Raw genomic sequence first — 25367 nt, forward strand, 5'->3', positions numbered from 1 at the left:
CATCTTCGAACTTAAACTAAGTTTGGACAAAATATTACGAAAGCCAAATTTTGGACCGAATCGGTTGATCCGACAGACAGACGGACGGACATTGCTTAATCGACTCCAAATTGTCTGAAACACATTTCGTCCAAACATACTTGGTGTCTAAAACCATTATTTCGATGAGGCACATTTTGCCAGTATGAAAGTGTATATACCCTCGTTAGCATAAATGCTGAGGGTATAAAGAAAATCTTCAAAATACTTGAAATCGGCGCTTGTGTGAGTATAACAAATCCGAAAGACCAACATTAGTATTACACTAACAAACCAGCGTTGTTCTCATCGACTGATTTGCAAAATGTAAACAACACGCCAACCTAACGAAGCCACACGAAGATCTTTACTCTATACCACTGCCGACCAAGAAGAGGGCACACAAAATTCTGAATATTTGCAACTTTTGATGGTGTGTTAGTAAGGTTGTATGCACGCATGCTGCAAACAAAAACCAACCAAAACATTTGCTCTCTTTTGTGTGCTCTTTCGTTGTGTTCGGTTCGTTATGAATTGCAAAAAACATCGTAACTTTAACAATACCAAAAAACGGCATTGCTCCCCTGCAAGCAAAAACTATCTCGGAAGTGACTTAGGCGTGTCGCCCAGGGCGATGAAAACAGTCGCGGCGATAGTCGCGGAAGTCACGCTGAAGTGACCTCCGTTGTGAAGAAATGAAGCACGCCGGCGTGTCGTCTTGGAAGTCACTCCAGCGACACTTCTGGAAGATCATTTCCGCGATAGTTCTTGGAATTAAAAAAAATTTATATTTTTTATTTATTTATTTATTTATTTTTTTTTTTTTTTGAAGTACGCTCTCTTAGAGAAATTATTATTTTGAATTTCCGCCTACATTAATTTTGTTATTTTAAAAATGTGATGTTTTGTTGCCAGACTTGGGAAGCGAACCCGGACCTTCAGAGTGCAAAGCGAGTATGCTTACCACTGCACCACCGTTTCATATAATCATCAGATAGAAACATGTCCCATATTAGTTCAAATGTGTTGAATCATTAAACAAATGTAAACAATCGCCATGGAAGTCACTCAGAAGTCACACCAAAGTGTCGGCATACGCGATAAAAGGTAATCACAATAAAGCTATACAAATTGTTTGTGTAATACACCAACGATCTTCCTTGGCGTGTCTCCGGAGTGACTTCCTAGGCGAGGGAGTGAGAAACGCACTTCCAAATGCTGGCAGGGTCTATACCAGTGATGGACACCAACAACAACTTTCCTATGCCCGCGGGCATACGACACACACGTACACTGTAAACACATTCGTTCGGTTAATGCATTGTTTACGTTTCCACTCACACTAGCGCAAGTTATAATCTGCAAATGTGTGTTTTTGGCCATCACTGCTCTATACGTGTTTGTACGATCGCTTTGCCTATGCCCGCGGGCATAGGAAATTTGTTGTTGCTGGGCATCTCTGGTTTAGTTCGATTGGTCAACTGCAACTGTGTGTAAAATGAGTTAATAAATTTGAACTAAACATACACCAAAGCAAGTTAAATAAAACAATGTAAAAATAAAAATATTTTTCATTACTATCAACTTTATCGCTAAATAACATCCAGTAGTGGAGAAAGCGGTAGGCACAAGTAGTAACGCAGCCGAAGTGGCACAGCACTTTCTGCGAACATGATATTTTTGGACGAGAATGGAATTGTCGCTTTCGATCCTACAATTGCCTTCAAGTGGCGTTTTGGCTACTGAGGCGATAGCCAATTTTGACTGTTAATTTCCAAATGGTGACGGGAATTTGTTTGGTGATGTGAAGACAAAATGTGCTCATTACGCTTTTTAAGATGATTTCGGGATATTTTAGTTTTAAAAAAAAAATATGTTTTAAATATTTTAATTGAACACAAGAAACAAAGTAGCGAATGTCTTTTCTTACAAATTTTTGTGAGAATTCTTGTCGCCTATTTGCCTTAACTATGTATTTTTGCTGTAATGATGGCATTGTTGTTATTGTTTATTTTATATGACGCATCAAAACTGATGGTTGATTATCATCAAAGTCAACATCATCGACTTCAGGCGCATAATCAGACGTAGTAGCCTAGTTCGTCGCTGCAACCAATATTTCATTACAAGTGATGTGAGCTGTTTGTTGTCTTGTTGGGTGCTGCTGCCTTTGCCACTTCTGTTATTTGTTACTTGAACCAGGGATGCCAACTGTTCCGTGGTAAAAATCGCTACAGCCACATACGCACCATAGGTCTGCAGCGATTTTTACCTTAAAACAGTTGAAATTCCTGCTTAAACAGTGGTTTTTGTACGTCAAAAATCACCACAAGTAGCGGGAAAACCACCAACTTGGCACCCCTGACTTGAACTTGTGTGTCAATCAACTCTCACTCTCTCTCACCATGCCATGCTCCGAAATCTACGATTTCAACGGTTATCCCCCTCATATTGTGTCGCCTACTGTTCGTTGTCCGCCGCCATCAGTTTGTGCATCATCATCAACAATTCATCTATCCATCCACACGCTTCTCAATTTTGAATTTGTCATGTCAAACTCTAAATGAGTTCATTGCGTGCGTGAGTGCGTGCGTGCGAGTGAACGACGAGTCTGTTCAAGTCTATAAAATATATAAACATTTGGATATTTATATGGAACAAAATTGTCTTGTGGCAGCATTTTTTACGTTGTGGGGGTCAAGATGCTTTTGTGCTGCATGTGACTTAGCTATTGAAATTTAGCAAATTTAGCCGTGTTTGAGTGAAATGAAAAGACGTTTTGATGTTTGTTGACACTAGTTCCAGAATGTTGTTGCCGAGATATGGGTTTGGGTTATTATAAAATCTAAACAACAACTTAATATGAAAATTATTTTGAGTCCATGATGCAACCGAGGACAAGCAGACACGTGCCTAAAAAATTAGACACGGATATGGACATACACAACAAAATTATTATGCACTTTCACACACAAACACGCAATTGGGCCAGTTGATCTGATGGGATTGTGACTGATCGTACATTATTTGCTACGTCTAAGCGTGTTGTTGTAACAGTGTTTGCTTAATCTGGCTCTGGTTCTAGGAATTTGACTGATTCTATGGGATGTAACCACAAATCTACTGGAGTTAGTTGAGAAGGTTTGGCAGGGCAGTTGAAAAGGTGTCGCATGCTGGTAATATGTATTGCACGGTGTCATCGATCCTTGCCATATATAAATTCAGACGGCTGTACCATCTCGAGCGTAGTTGAGCCAAAACTACTCTGGTTTGTCGTTGCAGCTGACTTTCCTCAGCTGCGATAAATGGGGGATGTTCTCCGAGGACCGCATTCACAACGATAGTTGTTTATGGCATCTGTGACTGCATCCGTGTGAATGCTATTTAAATCTGCTTGATAGGCTTGTTGATCTAGGTGTTTTTATGTAACGCTCGACGACCTTTATTAAACTTGGCAGAAGGGTTATCTGCTCGATTTCCTCAAACAGCGGGGAGTACTTGACAGTATCAAAGGCTTTTGATAATTCAAGCGCCACCATCACTGTTCTTCACACGACTTGCTCTGGTTGAGTCCTCGACTATTATGTGTGGAGACGGCATGCAGCGCTGTTGTTGTAACAGTGTTTGTTATTATGTTTGTATGTTCGTTCTTCTGTTCAATCTGGTTTTGGGTCTATCTCCAGTTCCAGGAAAGTGGCTGCTTCGATGGATGTAACCACAGATCCACTGGAGTTAGATGAGTATGTTTGGCTGGGCAGGTGAAAAGGTGTTTTGTGTCGTGCGTGCCCATGCCACATACTGGGCAGATGTCTTGCACGGCGCGGTCGATTTCCGCCCAATAAGAATTTAGGCGACTGCAATATCCCGAGCGTAGTTGAGCTAAAACTACTCTAGTTAGTCGTGGCAGCTGACGCTCCTCAGCTGCAATAGATGGGGGATGTATTTCGAGGACTTTATTCACACCATAATTGCTTAAGGCCTTGGCAACGGCATCCGTATGAATACCATTTAAACCTGCTTCATATGCTAGGGGTTCTCTTCTGTATCGTTGGACCTTTCCCTCCAGAGCATGGATATCCTTCCTGATCTGCCTGAATGTGTCGGGCCTACCCACAAGATGGTGATTGGGATGGATCGCATGGTAACATACAAGCAGGTACTGCAACGAAAGCATCTCATTGTGTTGCTTTACTGGAAGAATCTTTGTCTTCTCATGTAGATGGTCCACTGAAGATTTGGGGAGGCACCCAGTTGCTGTTCTCTGGGCGGCATTCTGGCATGTTTGAATCTTTTTCCAATTCGTATCACATAATCTCGGGGGCCAGACTGGTGCCGCATAGCTTACACAAACCGACCTATCGCGTTGTATGTGGTCAACAAGGTTTCTTTATCTGCACCCCAAGTTCTGCCGGCTAGGGACTTGAGGACCTTGTACTTTTCAGTTTGTCGCAGATAGCTGTGGCGTGCGCACACTACGTGAAAGTAGTGTCGAATGTGACCCCTAAAATTTTAGGGCAGTTTGTGGTCGGAATTCTGCTACCATCGACCACGACATTCAATTATCATCCAAACTGCGCTGTCCATGTGGTGAACAGAGTGGCTGTTGATTTTGTGGCGGAAATCTGCATATTCCTCGAATGGAAAAAGGTGGTAAGATTGGTTAAATAGTTGTTCAGTCTCCCACAGATGTCATCAGGATAGGTACCCGACGCCAGGATCGTGCAATCATCCGCATACGTTACGATCTCGATGCCGTCTGGAGGGGGCGGAATACAGGAGAGGTAGAGGTTAAACAGTTCCGGAGATATCACCCCACCTTGGGGAACTTTCTGTTTCACTATACGGGGTTTGGACTTCTTGTTTCTGAATTCCACGTATGACTGGCGTCCACACATATAATTGACTATCCAACGTTTCAAGCTTGGCCGGAGGGTTGTCTGCTCAATCCCACGGCAGCGGGTTCTTTGTACCGCATTGACCCGGAACTACACATTTGTTTCGTTTTTTTTTTTGCAGCGCTGTTGCCGTACTGGGCTGTTTACGGAACCCATGCTGATGATCGGCAACTTGATAACTATTTCTGACCCTGAAGAGGACTAAATCCTCAACGGTCTTTGCTGCAGGCGACAAAAGCGAAACCGGCCTGTTAGATTCATCTTTGCCTGGCTTCATTTTCCAGACTTCGGGAACGATATGTATGGCTACAGAAAGGTGTAGAACTTTAGTGAGATACTCGACTCCCGGCACATCCAACACTGATATCATCAGGGCCCAACGCTTTGCATGGTTAAGCGTTCCTGATGTCGTTTGCAACACCATCCATTATAAATTGTGATGGTTCATCCTCGGCACGAAGAGATTTAATGCGTCGTAGTACTCTTTTTTCGCCCTGTCCTCCTGGGGTGCTCGACTGCTGCCCACAATTCACATATTCCTGCTACAATGTTGAACCTCTTCAGATGATTTAGCCACTTATTCCGCTTATGTTCACCGACCAACCCATTAACTTTCAGTGGCAGCTCCCTGACTCTGGGCTCACTGTGGTTGACTCGGCGAAGCTCATCACGCTCATTTGCTAATCCCGTCGTGTCTGCTGGTAAATTTGGTCTCGGGTATATGGCGAGCGTCTGTAGCAGTGATCATGTCTGGGAACGTCCTTTCTGCTACGCGAACATCAGATGGATTGGGCAGATGTCTAAAGCGGTGTAGAGAGTTCACTCTGAAACTCGGACAATTAGCTTTCTCATCATTGACGAAATTGCGGCGTTCAGAGGTGATAAAAATCAGGCGGTCTGCGGATTTAGACAACTATGGGAAAATGGACTGACCCAAGAGAAACGACGGGTAGAGAGGTGACGTCATTTGTTAAACGAGGTGACACGCAGGTTATGTCTGCCAAACTGTGACACTCTCCGCTAATTCTGGAAAGGTCGTCCGCATTGACCATACAAAACGTAGGACTATCAATCTGCTCAGCCAGCAATATACCCCTTCTGGTCGTTTTCGAGGGCCGGAAGACACAACTCATGCCAGTCTCTCAAGAACAGACGGTTATGACCTTCCAAAAGCGGGATAATGTTGTGACTATAATCTGGAGTACAGCTATTGAACGGCGGGATGTACATATATGTTAAGCAACTTTACGCTCCATACATATCATGTACAGGTCATTAGAGCCAGGTTCAAGCGAGATAGGTCTGTACTGAACAGACTGGTACAATAGGAATTCTCCACCTCCATTTCTGGTGCGACCCTTCCTCGGTACGTCGTTCGGTTTCCAGCACCGCTGCGACATTGATATTCTTCCGACTCATGAAGTGCACTATTTCCTCGATCTTATACGTACAAGCATGGCATAAAAGTTAATGTACCAGCGTGATACGAATCACTAGATTTGAGTTGAAATATCAAAATACGTAAAAAAAAAAACCGAGAAGAATTATTAGTTAAAAATAGATCTTTTAAAACATAAATTTTGCAATATCGTGTCACGCGGGCTTCATGGTCACTTCATATTATTTCCCACATATTAAAATTATATAGAGGATGCAAAACACTTCCGTGGGGCATGAGAGCAATAAAAAAAAACTTTTGCCATGTTAAGCCAGTCTGTCTGGGCCATTGCTTGATATCTTTCATCCCCTACGTCGTTCGCTTGGGACCACTTCAATGAAATTTTGCTGCGTATAAACATATCGTAATGATGCATCAAAGAGAGTTCCCAAGACGTAGATTCACAGAAAAAAGAACTATTTGGAGTCCCCATGTCTTGTCGCAGAATCCTAGGAAAATACCTACTACAGATCTATTTCAAGCTTTTTAGTTCCCATGTTTTCTATTGAGGAATATCTATGTTTAGAAATTATATTTCCGGCGGCTGAAAATCGAACAAGGAATAATTTATTGAAAAGTTGTTAGCAATTTAATGGAGCATATCCCTTTAACAACAAGTTATCCATTGTTAATGTTGTTATCCCTGAGAACAATTCCTCATTCGAGTACGAGCGTGTGTGTGTGATACTCTCAAGTACATGACAAGAAACCCAAAAACAACAATAATTCGAGCAATAATCACATCTTAAATGCAATGACAATGAATGGATGGTCTTGTTAATTGGCGCATCAGACAAAGCTTCTTTGTGGACAAACACGCACTTTTGCCAACAACTCACCCACATACACACGCTCAAAAAAGAAGAAAAAAATACATCTATCCTATAACACTTGTGTCACAAAATGCCAGACAATCTGCCAGCGAGGCATTCACTCTTTGAAAGACAACAACAAAAAACAAAACATATTCCCATACAGTAGTTCGGAATAGTATTTTTATTTTAGCTTGAGAATATTCAAAGTGTCCTTCAGAAGATAGTAGACAAAGCACTTTGATAGGGACGTTGTACGAAACGTGTAGGGAAGGGTGTGGTTTATCAGGAAGTCACAGGTTGAATAGTACCGGACAACTGTTGGCGTAGCACACTCTTCTTCGCCCTTTCACTCAATAAATAGCTTTTGAAGACCATTTCCTAGTGAAAGGGTGCTTTTGAAGACCATTTCCTAGTGAAAGGGTGCTTTTGAAGACACTTTCCTAGGGAAAGGTTGCTTTTGAAGACCCTTTCCTAGGGAAAGGGTGTGTTTGAAGAACCTTTCTTAGGGAAAGGGTGCTTTTGAAGACCCTTTCCTAGGGAAAGGGTTTTTTTGAAGACCCTTTCCTAGGGAAAGGGTGCCTTTTAAGACCCTTTCCTAGGGAAAGGGTGCTTTTGAAGACCCTTTCCTAGGGAAAGGGTGCTTCTGATGACCCTTTCCTAGGGAAAGGGTGCTTTTGAAGACCCTTTCCTAGGGAAAGGGTGCTTTTGAAGACCCTTTCCTAGGGAAAGGGTGCTTTTGAAGACCCTTTCCTAGGGAAAGGGTGCTTTTGAAGACCCTTTCCTAGGGAAAGGGTGCTTTTGAAGACCCTTTCCTAGGGAAAGGGTGCTTTTGAAGACCCTTTCCTAGGGAAAGGGTGCTTTTGAAGACCCTTTCCTAGGGAAAGGGTGCTTTTGAAGACCCTTTCCTAGGGAAAGGGTGCTTTTGAAGACCCTTTCCTAGGGAAAGGGTGCTTTTGAAGACCCTTTCCTAGGGAAAGGGTGCTTTTGAAGACCCTTTCCTAGGGAAAGGGTGCTTTTGAAGACCCTTTGATGACCCTTTCCTAGGGAAAGGGTGCTTTTGAAGAGCCTTTCCTAGATGATGTAGGTGATGTAGCCACATTTTTTGCTTATAATTACCTACTGCCCTGTTGGCTTCAACTTTTGGGCCTTTCCCAACTCTTAGGACTTCATAATCGTACGAAGATGTTAATTTGCTTGTACCGGCGCCTCTGCCCTTCGGTATGCTGCGAGCGGTTCATCCGAGGATCTGAGTGAACGGGCAGTTTTCTAAAGCGGTGATTGGTAAATTCTCTGAACACTTGTCGATCAGCTTTTCTATGATTCAGAGGTTATGATATCGGGTTGTCTGTTAACAGAGGCGAATATAGATAGGGAGATGGTCTGAGTCATGGGAAATTATGGGTTGCCAGGTTGTCAGGATACTCAATATCTTCTTATTCTCAGGGGTCTAAGAGGGCCTTCGTTCAGTGTGTAAAATGTACCCCTCTGGTCATTACCAACGGCGGAATGCCAAAGTTCATGATGAGCATTGAAGTCCCCTCTAGCACCAGACGGTTATTGCCCTTCAAAAGTGAACTAACATCAGGCATATAACGTAGGTTACAATTATTCATGGGCGGTATGTACACACTTAGCACCTCTGCCTCATTAGTGGCACACTTTACTGCTTTCTCCATACATTTCATGTGTATAAGGAAGGCAAGTCCTTCTCCTCCTGTTACGTTGCAAGCTAGAGGTGACGGTGAGCTTTGTTTTCTGGATCGCGACGACCATGGTGTTTCTTCAACTCCCAAAATCTACAATTTCTCTGACTTTGTTGCGGAGACCATTATAACTGAATTGAAGGAACGATCATACCATTGCTTTGGTTGATGAGAAGCAAAATATGGTGTAATACGCTGGGTTTTTTTTTTTTTTTTTTTTTTTTTTTTTTTTTTTTTTTTGGAGACTGCGGGAGTTTTCTCGACAACAATAAATACGATAACGAAGTTGGAGACACGCTGGGAAATTTTCTGGCGCAGAAAATAGAAACATAACTCCTATCATAGTAGAGGCCAGAGTAGCCTCGGAAGTGCACCCTTTCCCTACATCCATTATATTTCACCGATGTTAACATGTGGTGTATGCAGATTTGATCAACGGGACAGATTCATGGCCAGGGGTTTATCTCCACCTCGGCAAAGAACTGCTCGCATTTCGGAATATATAGCCGCGCTCGCACTGTGAATAAATTTACAAACACCACAAACTTATAAGATGTTATTCTGAACGTAAATTCCCCGTGAGTTTCCTCACTCTCTTCTTTATGTTGAAAAAGTGGAAAGACAAAACTCACGGAGAATTTTTGTTCAGAATAACCCCCATAATTTTTTTGATGATGGCCCCTGGTCGAAGATTTCTCCGAGTCAATGGGGTGCACAGAACCGACCGCTGTGGAATTGCCGCTCATTAATCGTTTTATTTAGGATTGAATCCTAGATTTAGAGATTTTGCAGGAGCAATAATATTCTAAGAACAAAATAGTGTATTTTGAAAATTTGAAAATATATATTTTTGTTTCAACCATATATTTTGTGTCAGGAAACATAATATCACAAAATATATTGATGCACCAACAATATATATTTTTCGGATTTTTAAAATACACTATTTTGCTCATAGAATATCTCGTATCTGTGTGTACCGACTCCGAACGGCGTGTCTTACGACACCAATGTACATGTAAGCCAACATTACGCTGAGGGGATTTACCACCGCCGAAAATTTTAATGTTCTGGTCAGGGATTTAATGTTCTTCAGTGAAAGGCGGGCGTGCGAGCATGCCTTCCACTGCACAACGGTGGTTCCCATAATGCATTAACTATTTGAATTCATTTTGTGATCCACTGTATTGTGAATTGTATGAATGTCGCTGAAACATTGCAGAGGATTGAGCAGCAGCAGAAGCAACATACAAAAATGAGTATAGAGAACATCATAAAATAGATAATTTTCTTTGTGCTTTTAGATGTTGGTGTTGTTGTTGTTGTTTTGGGGCATGAAAATGGCAACAAAAACTACTGGCGACTGAAATGAGATGAGAAGACAAAATCACAAAAAAAGAAATAGAAAAAAAAAACAGTTAAACGACTCCACTCTATATTCGTATATACGAATATCTATAACAAAGAGTACTCTCCTCCTCATCGTAAAGATGACTAGAATAGTAAACAAAATTCTATTGTTTGTGTTCGTGTGAACGTTGTTGTTGCTGTTGATGTGTGCAAATATGAAAATCTAGGTTGTTCACTTTTTATGCTCCAACAGACAATGGAGTTGATGGAACAATAGCAGGCAAGCAGCATCATCAACAACAACAGCAACAACAGAAGCAGTAGCAAGCAGCTGCTGCGGGGTCATTGTGTCAAGTATTGCATGCGATATTTATTTATGAATTCAAATTTTATTAGAAATGATTTTTTTGTTCACTGAAAATTTGTTGACAATTTGCATTTATTTAAAAGATGACATTAAATTTTTGGAAATGCAAAAACAACATTAATAATATTGCTAGGGTAAGTCCAACAAGCTTTGGCCTTTTAACCCAGCAAAAGTACCCCTTAGAATACTATTACTAAAGTACATATTATTTTAACAAGGTCATGTCGCGGATTAAAATTTTTTACCACTAAAATAGGTAATTAATTAAGTAGTCACACTAAAAGTCGTAACTACTTATTTTAGTTGTCAAAAAATAACCACAAATTACGTGCGACATGCCCTTGTTAAAATAATGTTTTAGTAAGGGCTTTTGTGAGGAATATTTTTGCTGGAAAGGATATCATTATTTTCAATTTTTTGCCGTTGTGAATAATGTTTAATTATATTGGATTCGTATTGACATGATTTGACATTTTGTATTAATATTTGGATAATTTATAATTATATAAATAAATAAATTTAAACAAGTTTCATATATAATAAAGAAAAATCTTAATTTAATTTTTAAATTAATTAATTTAAATTAATTTTTATTATATTTATGATGTTTACAAATTTTAAAAATGTGTAGTATGTCTTGATAGTCGGCCACATTTTCCAATTGTCGGCCGAAGAATTCACATGACCTGGGTACTTGGCAATGAAATGTTGCATACAGGGTTTAAAATGCTAACGCCATATTAGCAAAAGCACCGAATACACTGTGCAACAAAATTCAATTTTTTTCAAAATGATGGGAAAAATCGAATAGATTATGAAGGTAGAGCTAAAAATATGAGACACGTGTATCGGCGTTTTAAAAGTTTACGTCGGAAAGTAACCAAAATAGGCGGGGCAAGTTCCGCCCATTTTTAATTTTTTCGAAATATTCGAGTTAAGATATCTTTGAATCCTTGCATTTCAGGTATATAGAGTCTTTGGCAACTTTACGGAGGAGTATGTGGGCAATATTTTTGTTAAAAATTTTAACCCTCATGCGGTTCATCAAAGGGGTCTTTTTTGTCCTTTTTTCAAAAATCTTTCGAAAACTCCTTTAAAATGTGATTGTATCAAATCCAAATATTCTACAAAATTGTTCGCCATAAAATTTTACTATAGGTCTCAGAATACACCAAATCTGTAACTCTTGTCTAATCGCCAGGAATCTCTAAAAATGAAAAACACGTTTTAGGGTTAAAGTCGGACTTCATCTGAGTTTATTCAAAATTGTCCAACAAAACATAATTTTAGAGAGATGATGTCAGAGACAAAAATATTCTTCGTCAAATTTCACTATGGATCACCAAAGAAATGAAATGTCTATTTACATTTTATAGCATGAAAATATCAGTATCAATTTTGCTGAAAAAACATGAAAATATTTCCCAATTTTTTTGATGAAAAATTTCTCCATATTTTTTCGAGTTGGTGCATGGAAGTAAGGGGTAGTTTACACTATATGTAAATGTCATATGACATGAAATTTTCCATCGCTATATATTCGCTAATATGTGTAATATTGGAGATTTTCCTTACTCCATTTACTCTCTGCGTCCACACCAGCAAACATGTAAAAAACTACGTCTCCACATTGCCTCCGTGGGTAAATATGGAATGTTTTTATTTCGTGTCATATGACATTGATAGATAGTGTTAACTACCTCTAATATGAAACTTGGTTATAAGTGAAAAGTGTCAAAGGATGAAAAATTCTACACAAAATTTCACTATGAGTTTCAAAATAAACCATATATCTATGTATAATATTTCCTTAAAAAAATAGATTACAAATTTATATATATTAGGATGAAATTATATGTTTTAATTTTGGACTGTTAATTTTACATAATTCCATACTGGATCAAAATCTAGCAAAATCCTTTACTTTTTGGGAATATTGTTAAAGAAAGAAATGTTCCAAATAAAATTTCATTATGGGTCTCTGAATAAATGAAATCTGTAACCATAGCATATAACATTACCCAGCAAAATGTTTGTAGCCAAAGAAGTAGTTAAATCATGAGTGCAAGTGATTTCGGACTACATCTTTTTACGTGAAAGAAGTCATGATTTTTACAAGGGCATGGTGCAGTGAGGATACTGTCTAATTTACTTCTTAAGCACACATTTTGCATTAGTTCTTTGTAGTGAATAAATCACAAGAACATATGATTCAACTACTTCTTTGGCTACAAACAAAGATGTAGTTCGAAATCACTTTAATTATTTTTTGCATACAAATTACTTTTTATGGATGCATACATATTGCTGTTATTTGAATTAACAAGAAACAAATTATGTTCTTTGTCTTTTTAAGTTTTTTTTGCAAAATTTTGAAATTTCTAAAATGTAAAAATTTTATGAAATGGATTCAAATCGGACATTGTCAAAATGTGAAGAACGGACTGCATTTTTCATGACTCTGCGTGGACTGCTTCAAAAAAAGCTATTCAATCACTACTTCACAAGGAACAACTTCAAATAAATTTTGCTGGGTTCTTAGCAGCACTTGTTTTTGATATATATGTTTTAGGGCCATATTTCCCAATTTTCATACAGATTGTCGTTGTGATTGGATACTGTAAATATCATATTGATGGTTTTTCGTTGTGAATTCATACAGAAGATGTTGTGCGTTCCATTCATAATGCTCTTGAAATATTTGTGGTGCATATATATTTGGAATATAAAAAACCCACATTGGACCTGCCCAAATTGCGTATTTTTAGTACTTTCAACTTAAATTCCGTAGTTTGGATAAGCCATTGGTTGCTTATATTGTAAGTGAAAATACATTAGAGGTCTACGGCTATGGTCAAGTGAAAATATAGGTGTCATATGGGCTCTCACAAGCACAGTTTGGTGTGGTCCAAAAAACTACAATGATGGGACTAACTCCTACTTTGGTGACATTTACGGAATAAACCATAGAAATTGACATAAATGACTATATCGTAACTGGGTTCGTTATGGTCATTCATGATACAGCTAACAAAAACAAGTGCTGCTAAGAATGTTATATGCTATGGTTACAGATTTCATTTATTCAGAGACCCATAATGAAATTTTATTTGGAACATTTCTTTCTTTAACAATATTCCCACAAAGTAAAGGATTTTGCTAGATTTTGATCCAGTATGGAATTATGTAAAATTAACAGTCCAAAATTAAAACATATAATTTCATCCTAATATATATAAATTTGTAATCTATTTTTTTAAGGAAATATTATACATAGATATATGGTTTATTTTGAAACTCATAGTTAAATTTTGTGTAGAATTTTCAATCTTTTGACACTTTTCACTTATAACCAAGTTTCATATTAGAGGTAGTTAACACTATCTATCAATGTCATATGACACGAAATAAAAACATTCCATATTTACCCACGGAGGCAATGTGGAGACGTAGTTTTTTACATGTTTGCTGGTGTGGACGCAGAGAGTAAATGGAGTAAGGAAAATCTCCAATATTACACATATTAGCGAATATATAGCGATGGAAAATTTCATGTCATATGACATTTACATATAGTGTAAACTACCCCTTACTTCCATGCACCAACTCGAAAAAATATGGAGAAATTTTTCATCAAAAAAATTGGGAAATATTTTCATGTTTTTTCAGCAAAATTGATACTGATATTTTCATGCTATAAAATGTAAATAGACATTTCATTTCTTTGGTGGTCCATAGTGAAATTTGACGAAGAATATTTTTGTCTCTGACATCATCTCTCTAAAATTATGTTTTGTTGGACAATTTTGAATAAACTCAGATGAAGTCCGACTTTAACCCTAAAACGTGTTTTTCATTTTTAGAGATTCCTGGCGATTAGACAAGAGTTACAGATTTGGTGTATTCTGAGATCTATAGTAAAATTTTATGGCGAACAATTTTGTAGAATATTTGGATTTGATACAATCACATTTTAAAGGAGTTTTTGAAAGATTTTTGAAAAAAGGACAAAAAAGACCCCTTTGATGAACCGCATGAGGGTTAAAAAATTTAACAAAAATATTGCACGCATACTCCTCCGTAAAGTTGCCAAAGACACTATATACCTGAAATGCAAGAATTCAAAGATATCTTAACTCGAATATTTCGAAAAAATTAAAAATGGGCGGAACTTGCCCCGCCTATTTTGGTTACTTTCCGACGTAAACTTTTAAAACGCCGATACACGTGTCTCATATTTTTAGCTCTACTTTCATAATCTACTCGATTTTCCTCGTCATTTTTTTTGTTGTCGCACAGTGATGTTTGAGGCTTTGCTTCCTAAATTTTAGGAAATATGTTTAGCAAAAATTAACAACGGCAATACATGTAGCAACAAATTTCACAAAACTATTGCTAGCGATGCTGATGCTATTTGATATTGTCGCTATAATAAAATAGCATCGGACATCGGAAACCCTTTAGTTATTACTTGTTTAGTGTCACGATCGTTCTCTAGCATAAAATACCTTTATAAGGCTAAAATTGACTAAGAATTCTTGTATGTCCAGACTGTTAATGTTGAAGATCCACGTTGGGCGCCAATGTTGAATTTCAATCATAAGTCGCAATAATTTGGATTGAGATTGCAAATAAAATAAGAGATAAATTAATTGTCATATTCTTCAAACATTTACCTTATAGACTTGACCATAAGTGCCATTACCAACGACTTCAATAAGTTCGAATATACCAGCGGGATCCTGAAATAGAATAGAAATAAAAATAAATGAGTCAAAATTAAACATGAAAATCAAACATAAATAATTTCGGGGAAAATTTTAATGGAATTTTATTGTTTGGCGAAAGCGATTGTTTCTTTCAGAAACAAAGAATGCCCCCCTTTACGGAGACGCGCAATTAAGGTCGCAGTTATGTTCCAATGAAAAAACTTTACCATTTGTTGTGGCTAAAAACGAATCCTACAAATATTTGTGAAAATGGGATCGGATTTTGATATAGGTCTAATATGCATATTTGGCAGATTATGGGAAGTATTTAGGGCCCTATATACATACCTACATATATCAAAATCCCATTTTCACATTTTTTTAGGTACGGGTTAACGTTGACCGATCGCCATAACATTTTATATATAAGGTTTCTGGATCAAATGAAAAAATTAGGGGGCAGGAGTTTAAAAAAATGTGTCACCCTAATGTCCTTAATGCAAAAAAGAAAGAGAAACATTGGAAAATGACTACATTAGGGTGGGGCGAAGGAAATAATCTTAATGGTAGCTTCGCGTTTCTGATTCTTGAGATTGTACTGAACAAAAAAAGTCCACTAGACCATACGTCTACGGTGAAAATCAACATTCCACATTTTTATTCGTAGTTTTTTTTTCTTTTTTGAAAATTTGCACATTTTCTTGGGCTCATATTTCGTAATTTATTGTAAATTTTGACTTAATTTCCAAAAGTAAAAAAGTCAAAAATATAGAAAATTCTAATTTTTTTCAGATGTTGTTATTTTTTAGGAAGTTGCCATAGTATGGCGGGTATATTATGTTTATTTTTCTGTTTGTAACACATCGAACTTATCGTTTGCGACCCCATTAAGTATAAATATTCTTGATCAGGACAAAATTTTTAAGACGATCTAGCCATGTCCGTCCGTGTGTTGTAATCACATCCACAATAATTGTGATAGAACGCTAAAATTTTGTACCCGAGTGGCTTTTTTCCGTAGACAGGTCAAGTTCGAAGATGGGCTATATAGGTCCACGTTTTGGTATAGCCCCCAGATAACGGTAATACCCGACTTAAGATATTTCGAGGATTTTATCCACATTTTTTGACCAAACAAGCTGAAATTTGACATTTGAGGTTCTTAATGGACTAAAAACTTCTCCACAAAAAATTGTCAAGATAGGTCCACGTATAACGGTACCCCCCGATTTAAGGTGTGTTGAGGATTTTAGCTACATTTTCCTCCTAAATTGGCTACAGTGCCAACACTTGGAGTTTCAAGAGATCAAAAAAAACTTCTGCACCAAAAATGGTGAAGATAGGTCCACGTTTTGGTATAGGTCCCATATAACGGTGCCTCCATTCTTGACCGAATTAGCTGAAATTTGACATTTGATGTTCCCAATGACCAAAAAGCTTCTCTACTAAAAATTTTCAAGATAGGTTTTAGTACAGCCCCCATATAACAGTACCTCCAGTTTTAAAGTATTTTCATGCTTTTAGCTACATTTTCTGACCGAATTAGCTGAAATTTGACATTTGATATTCCCAATGACCGAAAAACTTCTCCTTTGGTATAGCCCCCATGTAACGGTACCGCCCGATTTCAAGTATTAGCTATAATTTGTCATTAAGGGTTCCCAGTGATCAAGAAATTCATCCAACAAATATGGATATAGGTCCACGTTTTATTGTAGCCCCCATATAACGGTGGAGGGTACAAAAAGTTCGGTCCGGCCGCTTTTTTATTTGCTTTTTTTGATATTTTGCCCTACAACAGCAAAAACGCTGAGATTGTCGAATCAATACTAGAACAAAACTTATAGCCAAGACAATTGTTAAGATTTCTCTAGATCATCGCAAAAGCATTGGAACGCTCCTTCAGACGGTTTTGGCCTTGTGAAAACTCAAATTTTGGTAATTTATCAATATTTTAACGAAAAATTTGCACTTTCACAAGGCCAAAACTGCTGAAGAAGCGCCCAAATGCTTTTGCGATGAATTGGAGGTTTCTTAACTATTGTCTTGACTACAATTTTCGTGTCAGTATTGTATCAAAATTTTCAACAGTTTGGCTGTTATAGGCTAAAATGTAAAAAAAAGAAATGGCAAAAATGTTGAAGTTTTTACGTGGCTGATATACTCAGGAAGGGATATGCCAGCGCGCAAAATGTTGATGTTCTGGTCTGGGATTGAACCACAGACCTTCTAAATGCAAGGCGGACCTGCTTAACAGTACACTCCGGTGGCTACTAGAAAATAACTACAAACTATATATTAATATGGACGAAATAAAATTCAATTCATAAACGTAATACAAGCATTACCATAGCGCACGGTAGAACCAACAGGACATGAAATCAATACCACGGCATCTGGTTATATGCACCGGATTGACTCAGAGGAATATACGGCCAGGGGTCGTCATCTAAACAATTATGTATTTGTGTTCGTTTTCCACATCCGTATGCACCACATGTCAACATCGGTGAGATGTAATGGATATAGGGAATGTAAGCTTTGGTCTTAGCACCCAGCAGGACTACTGCGATGGAAGTTATGTTGCTGCTTGCTGTGCCACAACATCTCCCAGAGTATCTTCAACTTCGTCGTCATCGTATTCATCGTCAACAGCAACAAACACGGCATCTTAACCCCCATGTTGTTATTCAGCGCCTCGAAACTAGAAATGGCGCGTGCCTAAAAAATTAGGCACGAACATTTTTATTTTTATTTTTTTTTTTACATTCACGCACAAACACGGCGTTTTTCGGCGTTTTTCTGCTCTGAACTGCAATTCAATTGCAATGATCTCCGCAATTGTAGAATTTATGTGGCAAAGAAACATGATGAACCTCACGGTCACATGTAGCTTGGGACGTTGTGATGGTAAGGATCGTACAAAAGGCGGAGGAGGACGAGAACTTGCCTTTCTTATACACCAGTCTGTCCACATGGAGGAAAAAAGGCCTCTCTAACATATGTCCCAAACATATTTTGCAGCAAACATATATTTGTTTGCAATCAGTTCCAAACATAACATATGTTTGGGTCCTGCAAATAAATTTATGTTTGGGAGCAAACAAATATTTGTTTGGGTACAAACAAAACTTGACAAAAATCCTCTCTCCACCCATAAAAAAATATGTTCTAACATAAAAAATATGTTGGTACCCAAACAAATGAAATTGAGATATGTTACAAAATGTTGCAAACTCATATTGTTTTGGACACAACCAAATTATGTTTGGATCCAAACATATATTTGTTTGCAACCAGTCCCAAATAAATGTCGAACATATATTTTCCTGCGTGCAGTACAGAACATACATGGAATGTATGGAGGTAGCAGTAAAGTGTGGCATTGCCGAGGTAGAGTTGCTTAAAGTGTACATACTGCCGACGAATAGTTGTGCCCTGCGTTATATGTTCGACATTAATTCGCTTTTGGAGGACAATAACCGTCTGATGATAGCTCTGACATTCAGAAAATGACCAGAAAATCTACAAACGTGTCTCCAACTTCGTTATCGGATTCATCGTCATCGAGAAACCCCCGCAGTCTCCTCAACAACAGGGAATGCATCATATACCTTGCAACGTTATGATGGTTGATTATAAGAAGCGGAGGAGGGGCACGGACTTGCATTTGATATAAACATTGAATGTATGAGGATAGCAGTAAAGTGTGAGACTGACGAGGTAGAGGTAGGTGCTTACTGTGCCCCGCCGATCAAAAGATGTGGCTTACGTTATATGCCTGATCTTAGTTCGCTTTGGAAAGGCAATACCCGTTTGGTGCTAGGCGGGATACCGCCCTGGCCGAGTAAATTGACAGCTCCACATTTTGCACCATGAACAAACACGCTCCTTTGGCGATACGAGGAAATTGCCACATTCCCATTGTGGCACCCGGTCTGAAATGACGTGTCCTGGCAACACGTAATTTTCGTTGGCTCAAACCATCTTCCAATCGTCGTCTCCGTTAACAGAGCACCCATAGAAAAACCAGAATTCCGAGAATTTAACTATCACCGGGTAGACCACCTACCACCACCTATTATCGGCCCCGTTAACAGACAACGCAACTTAATAAGTTCTGACCGCCGTAGATTTCTGAGCCACGAAAAAGCTGATTGGTTATAGTTCAAAGAATTTACCAATCGCCGCATCAGAGCGTTGTCCATTCCCTTAGATCCTAGCGTGGCGGAGAGAAGCCGCTTTCTACAGCTAGCTGCTGGTGGAATACCAGAAATTACATCAAATTTTCCAGCAGAGGCCACCGGACTAGCAAATGAGCATGAAGACCTACGCCGTACTAACCCTAAAGACCCAAGAGTTGGGGAACTTACTTGAAGTCAAGAGGCTAGTAGGTAAGCGCAAGTGAAAACAGTGACTAGACCAACCGACCACCTACAGCAATGCAACTTTGGTACAGGCTAAGTGAATTGTGGGCAATCACTCTCGCATCCGGGAGTGGAGAATGATAGAACGGCTGTTACTTTCAACGGCCTTACAGTGTTATTTTAAGCGTTAGATTTGAAAGCTCCCCGAGAGGGGTATAGGGCGAAGAGCCCTCTCAGCTGAGGAGTTATCACCACAACTTAAATGAGCAATGTTGCCGATGTCATCCGAAAAGTGAAACCATCCGAAGTATTGGTCCCATACGGAATCTCAATGGTAATGCATAAGCAACTGGATAATCCCGGGGTTGAGTATTAGACCAGTGTCCTCAAGCTATCGTTAGCCACCCATAGTGAACCAGAAGGTTGTAAAGTTGGCAGGTGTTCCCCTACTGACAGGATTACAGCATAGGCGAATCGTACAGGCCGATTTTCCCCTTTTCATCAGTAACGAAAATGCGAGAGGCACTACTCTTAACCATGATGAGAAGCATCTTCCCAGTTGCCCAAAATCACTATGAATACTGGAATTACCAACATATCCATACAGAACAGGTCGTGCCAACCAACAGTCATCGTGGCTCTTGACCTATCGAAGGCCTTGCCAACCTGTTCGAGAATACAGATAAGACTTCCCACCAGACGTGTTTGAAACTTTGGATAATCATCAACTATATGTGTGAGGAGTCTAAAACCCGCAGAGTGAAACAGGGAGTTCCCTAAGGCGTGGTAATATGTACGGAACTATTTAACCTCTTCTTCTCTGAAATTCGACGCCCTCCAGACGGCATAGAGATCGTAATGTATGCGGTTGATTGTGCGATCTTGGCATCGGATCCTAATGTATATGAAATATTCGATAGGTGTAACGTAGTTCATCTGAGGAATATGAAAATATCCGCCGTTAAATCCACTTCCAAACTGTTCACCACGACTGAAATAGGGCTCCTCCCTGAACATATTGGTCGATGGTTTCCTGATTCCTACAATTAGAATGCACCATATTATAGAGTTGGGTCATCTAGTTCCTAGTTCCTGGTACTAGTTCCAAAACGTATGAGTAACATCATTAAATATAACGTGTGATAGTAAGTATACGCAGTTTGTTCAAACAAAAAAGGTGGGCCATTGGAACTGCGAAGTGAACGAGATAGTTCCATATAGTTCCTTTGGCACAACTCTACCATATTTGCGACGCTACAACAACAACATAGATGTGTGAAATATATACAAATTGTCATTTCATGGTACTAAACTGTCAATAAGTTCGAGTCATATACTGAAGAAAAAATATTTATATTTATTTGTTAATCCTAAAAATAGAAAAATATCAAATGTCCTAGACAATGGAGGAGGAAATCGGATATAAATAAAGATTTAAATATGGACTACTTCCTTATGCACACCACAACAAACACTCAAGTACTCGAACAGTATGAAATAATAAAGATGATGACGAAAAATTTTGGCCGCCCCACAAAAACATTCAACCCGAACGGCTTAAGTAAACGAGAAGTTGTTTTGTTTTGGCCTTAACTTGCGAAAGAAGAATTTATATTATTTTCTATGGAAAATGCACACAGCCGAACGCAACTCAAGTGCTGACTGCCTTTTGTTTTTATTCATTTTCTTTTCTTCTTTCAAAATAATGTCACACACGAACACGTAAACAACAAACCAAGTAAGTTATAGGCAGGGTGGTGGTGATCTCTTGGGCGCATTACAACAACGGGTGCAATGACATTATTCGGAGGAGACAACAACAAAAAACCAAGCCCAAATGCTGCAATGCCACAAACAACAAATTGGTAGACACAATCAAACACAACAACAACAACTCCTACTAAACACTAGTCATCAAATTTCAACAACAACAGCAATTTCCACAAAGAGGAATGAATATTCCTAAAAGGCATTATTTGGGATAAGAAGCGAAGTAAATAAGCGACAGGGAATGTCGGGGAAAGGAAGAGGAAAATAATCCTCAAAAGGAAAACTAAACAAATACCACAACAAATTTTATTTATTCACACAGAAAAAAGAAAAGAAAAAAATAAATAAACAAAGATATTTTTAAATGCTTGGATAAGTGTTAAATTAACGAGCGTGGTAAAAAACAAAATCGAAAGGAGGAAAATAATGAAGTAGTGGAGAAAACCTAGGAATTCCTCAAGATATAACTACGGCATTTGCAATGTTGAAGATTAAGAGGGGGCTTCTTAAGACCCTTTCCAGAGGAAAGAGTGCTTCTTAAGACCCTTTCCAGAGGAAAAAGTGCTTCTTCAGACCATTTCCAGAGGAAAGGGTGCTTCTTAAGACGCTATCCAGAGGATAGGGTGCTTCTGAAGACCCTTTTCCAGAGGGAAGGTTGCTTCTTCAGACCCTTTCCAGAGGAAAGTGTGCTTGTTAAGCCCCTTTCCAGAGAAAAGTGTGCTTCGTAAGACCCTTTCCAGAGGAAAGGGTACGAATTAAGACCCTTTTTAGAGGAAAGGGTGCTTCTTAAGACCCTTTCCAGAGGGAGGGTGCCTCTTAAGACCCTTTTCCAGAGGAAAGGGTGCTTCTTAAAACCCTTTTCAGAGGAAAGGGTGCTTCTTAAGACCATTTCCAGAAGAAAGGTTTCTTTTTAAGACCATTTCCAGAAGAAATGTTTCTTTTTAAGACCCTTTCTAGAGGAAAGGGTGCTTCTTAAGACCCTTTCTAGAGGAAAGGGTGCTTCTTAAGACCCTTTCCAGAGGCAAGGATGCTTCTTAAGACCATTTCCAGAGGAAAGAGTGCTTCTTAAGTCCCTTTCCAGGGGCAAGGGTTCTTCTTAAGACCCTTTTCAGAGGAAGGGGTGGTTCTTAAGACCCTTTCCAGAGGAAGGGGTGCTTGTTAAGAATCTTTCCAGAGGAAAGGGTGCTTGTTAAGAATCTTTCCAGAGGAAAGTGTGCTTGTTAAGAATCTTTCCAGAGGAAAGGGTGCTTGTTAAGAATCTTTCCAGAGGAAAGGTTGCTTGTTAAGAATCTTTCCAGAGGAAAGGTTGCTTCTTATGAGCCTTTCCAGAGGAAAGGGTGCTTCTTTAGACCCTTCCCATGGGAAAGGGTGCTTCTTAAGACCCTTTCCAGAGGAAGGGGTGCTTCTTAAGACCCTTTCCAGAGGAAGGGGTGCTTCTTAAGACCCTTTCCAGAGGAAGGGGTGCTTCTTAAGACCCTTTCCAGAGGAAGGGGTGCTTCTTAAGACCCTTTCCAGAGGAAGGGGTGCTTCTTAAGACCCTTTCCAGAGGAAGGGGTGCTTCTTAAGACCCTTTCCAGAGGAAGGGGTGCTTCTTTAGACCTTTTCCAGAGGAAGGGGTGCTTCTTTAGACCCTTTCCAGAGGAAGGGGTGCTTCTTGAGACCTTTTCAAAGGAAATGTCCTTCTTAAAACCCTTTCCAGAGGAAAGGGTAAAACCCTTTGCAGAGGAAAGGGTGCTTCTTAAGAAAGGGCGCTTCTTAATACCATTTCCAGAGGAATGGGTGCTTCTGAAAACCCTTTTGCAAAGTAAAGGGTGCTTCTGAAAACCCTTTTCCAAAGTAAAGGGTGCTTCTGAAAACCCTTTTCCAAAGTAAAGGGTGCTTCTTAAGACCCTTTCCAGAGGACGGGGTGCTTCTTAAGACCCTTTCCAGAGGAAAGGCTGCTTCTTAAGACCCTTTCCAGAGAAAAGTGTGCTTCTTGAGATCCTTTCCAGAGGAAGGGCGCTTCTTGATACCACTTCCAGAGGAAAGAGTGCTTCTTGAGATCCTTTCCAGAGGAAATGGTACTTCTTAAGACCCTCTCAGAGGAAAGGCTGCTTCATAAGACCCTTTCCAGAGAAAAGGGGGCTTCTGAAGACCCTTTCCAGAGGAAAGGCTGCTTCTTAAAACCCTTTTCCAAAGGAAAGGGTGCTTCTGAAAACCCTTTTCCAAAGGAAAGGGTGATTCTTAAGACCCTTACCAGAGAAAAGGGAGCTTCTTCAGATCCTTTCCCGAGGAAAGGATGCTTCTTAAGCCCTTTTTTATGATAAACTGAAGAGGTGATTACAAATGCCCGCTGAGATCTTGTGATTTAACCAGACTGCAACTTCTTCCTTTGGGGTCACATGGGAAAGACAAGGTCGTCGCCAACAGCCCAGCGTCAATTCAATAACTCAAACATAGAATTCGTTAGACTATCGAGGACATAGGGCAGCGCCACTTTGCGATTTCGTTATGCCAACTTCCAGTTACTTTAACATATTCTGCTTTAGTCGCCTTAACCTCAACCAGGAGGGTGCAGTATAATAAGTAATGTAAAGACAGGTTTACATTATTTGTCATACTGTCCCCCTTCTTGTGACAATTTCCAATTATGGTTAAACTTTATGTGGAGTTAGTGTACAAAAAAATTAAAGAAAAAACCAAACATGAGGAAAAAATTCATCTGCATGTCAAATATGGCATAAGAAAGAAAACACATGATCCCCAGCTCCCCTCACTCTCTCCATAAAAACAGGAAAACCAAAACAGAAAAAATAAGTAAAAGTGGATTCAAACAAAAAGAAAAGAAAATTGTCGTTACTTGGCTGTCAATGTATGCGAATACGAGTGCATGCATGTGTGACACACAATTTTATTGTTTAGTAATAATCGTCTTCACACATTTTACGCCCACCTAAAAGGCTATGGAGCGATTGATTCTTGTTATTGTGACGACCACACACAAGAAGAACGAAAACCCAGTAAAAATTAACTGGGAAATGCAACGAAATAACACACCCCCACCCCCATACATTTAATGTACGTACTCATATAGCAGAAGGTAAAAATCAAAAGGAAACTATGTATTTTTTCAAGTAGCGGAGACCAGAAATACACATTTCCTGGTTAGTTACTAAGCTATTTAATGATAAACAATTTACCGTTGACGAGATACCAAAAATAAAAACCAATGACACCATGAGGACGACAAATGACATCCGTATGGATTAACGGAAATATGTTTGACATAAAACTCTATATTTAGTGTTAAAATAAAAATAAACAACAACATTGTTGTTGTTACCCACAAAGGGTGTTTTATATGAGAAGCCTGCCCCAACATGGATACCAAGATATAATCGATTCTGTCATCTCTCCAAATTAAATACAGCTGATATAAGAATATCGTGAAATAACCGCAAGCGGTTAATTGCATTGAGAAAATTAGAACATACATCATGAAAAAACCACAGCATGTTATGGAAACCGATAGATCGAGCGAAAGAAGTCACACAAAAATATGTAAAAATTACCAAAATTACAAATAGGTTGTATAGTGTATGTGTATACACGCAGAGAAAAAATATTTTTCGCTTTTGTTGGAACAAAAATATCTGTTTTGGTTCCAAAAATGTATTTGTTTTGTTCAAACATTGTAATCCAAATCCAAAAATACCATATTTTGTTCCAAACATAGAAAACAAAAACAACTTTTGAATTTCCGCAATATTGTAAAAATCGTTAACAATACCGATTGTAGGAACTATCATAATCTAATTTTGTTTACAAAAAGTATTGTCAACCCAGAAAACCAGCCCGGAAATTTTTGATTTGAGTGTATATACTTCTCATGTACACTTTTCACATAATTTGGATATAAATGTCGCGTATAATATTGCAATCATTAATGAAGACAA

General features: G+C 38.9%; 1 protein-coding gene across 20 annotated transcripts in view; it reads right to left on the bottom strand.

The window, feature by feature from the left end:
- The window catches only part of msn (serine/threonine-protein kinase msn), a 240508-nt gene that overhangs the window by 187393 nt on the left and 27748 nt on the right, over nucleotides 1-25367 (bottom strand). For all 20 annotated transcript variants that reach the window (XM_073981486.1, XM_073981482.1, XM_073981477.1 and 17 more), the window contains exon 3: nucleotides 15263-15328. In XM_073981486.1, the coding sequence (XP_073837587.1) occupies nucleotides 15263-15328 (66 nt within the window). The remainder of the gene's footprint in view (nucleotides 1-15262; nucleotides 15329-25367) is intronic.

Source organism: Musca autumnalis, unplaced genomic scaffold, assembly GCF_047663935.1.
Source record: "Musca autumnalis isolate F117 unplaced genomic scaffold, ASM4766393v1 scaffold_4, whole genome shotgun sequence".
NCBI lineage: Eukaryota > Metazoa > Arthropoda > Insecta > Diptera > Muscidae > Musca > Musca autumnalis.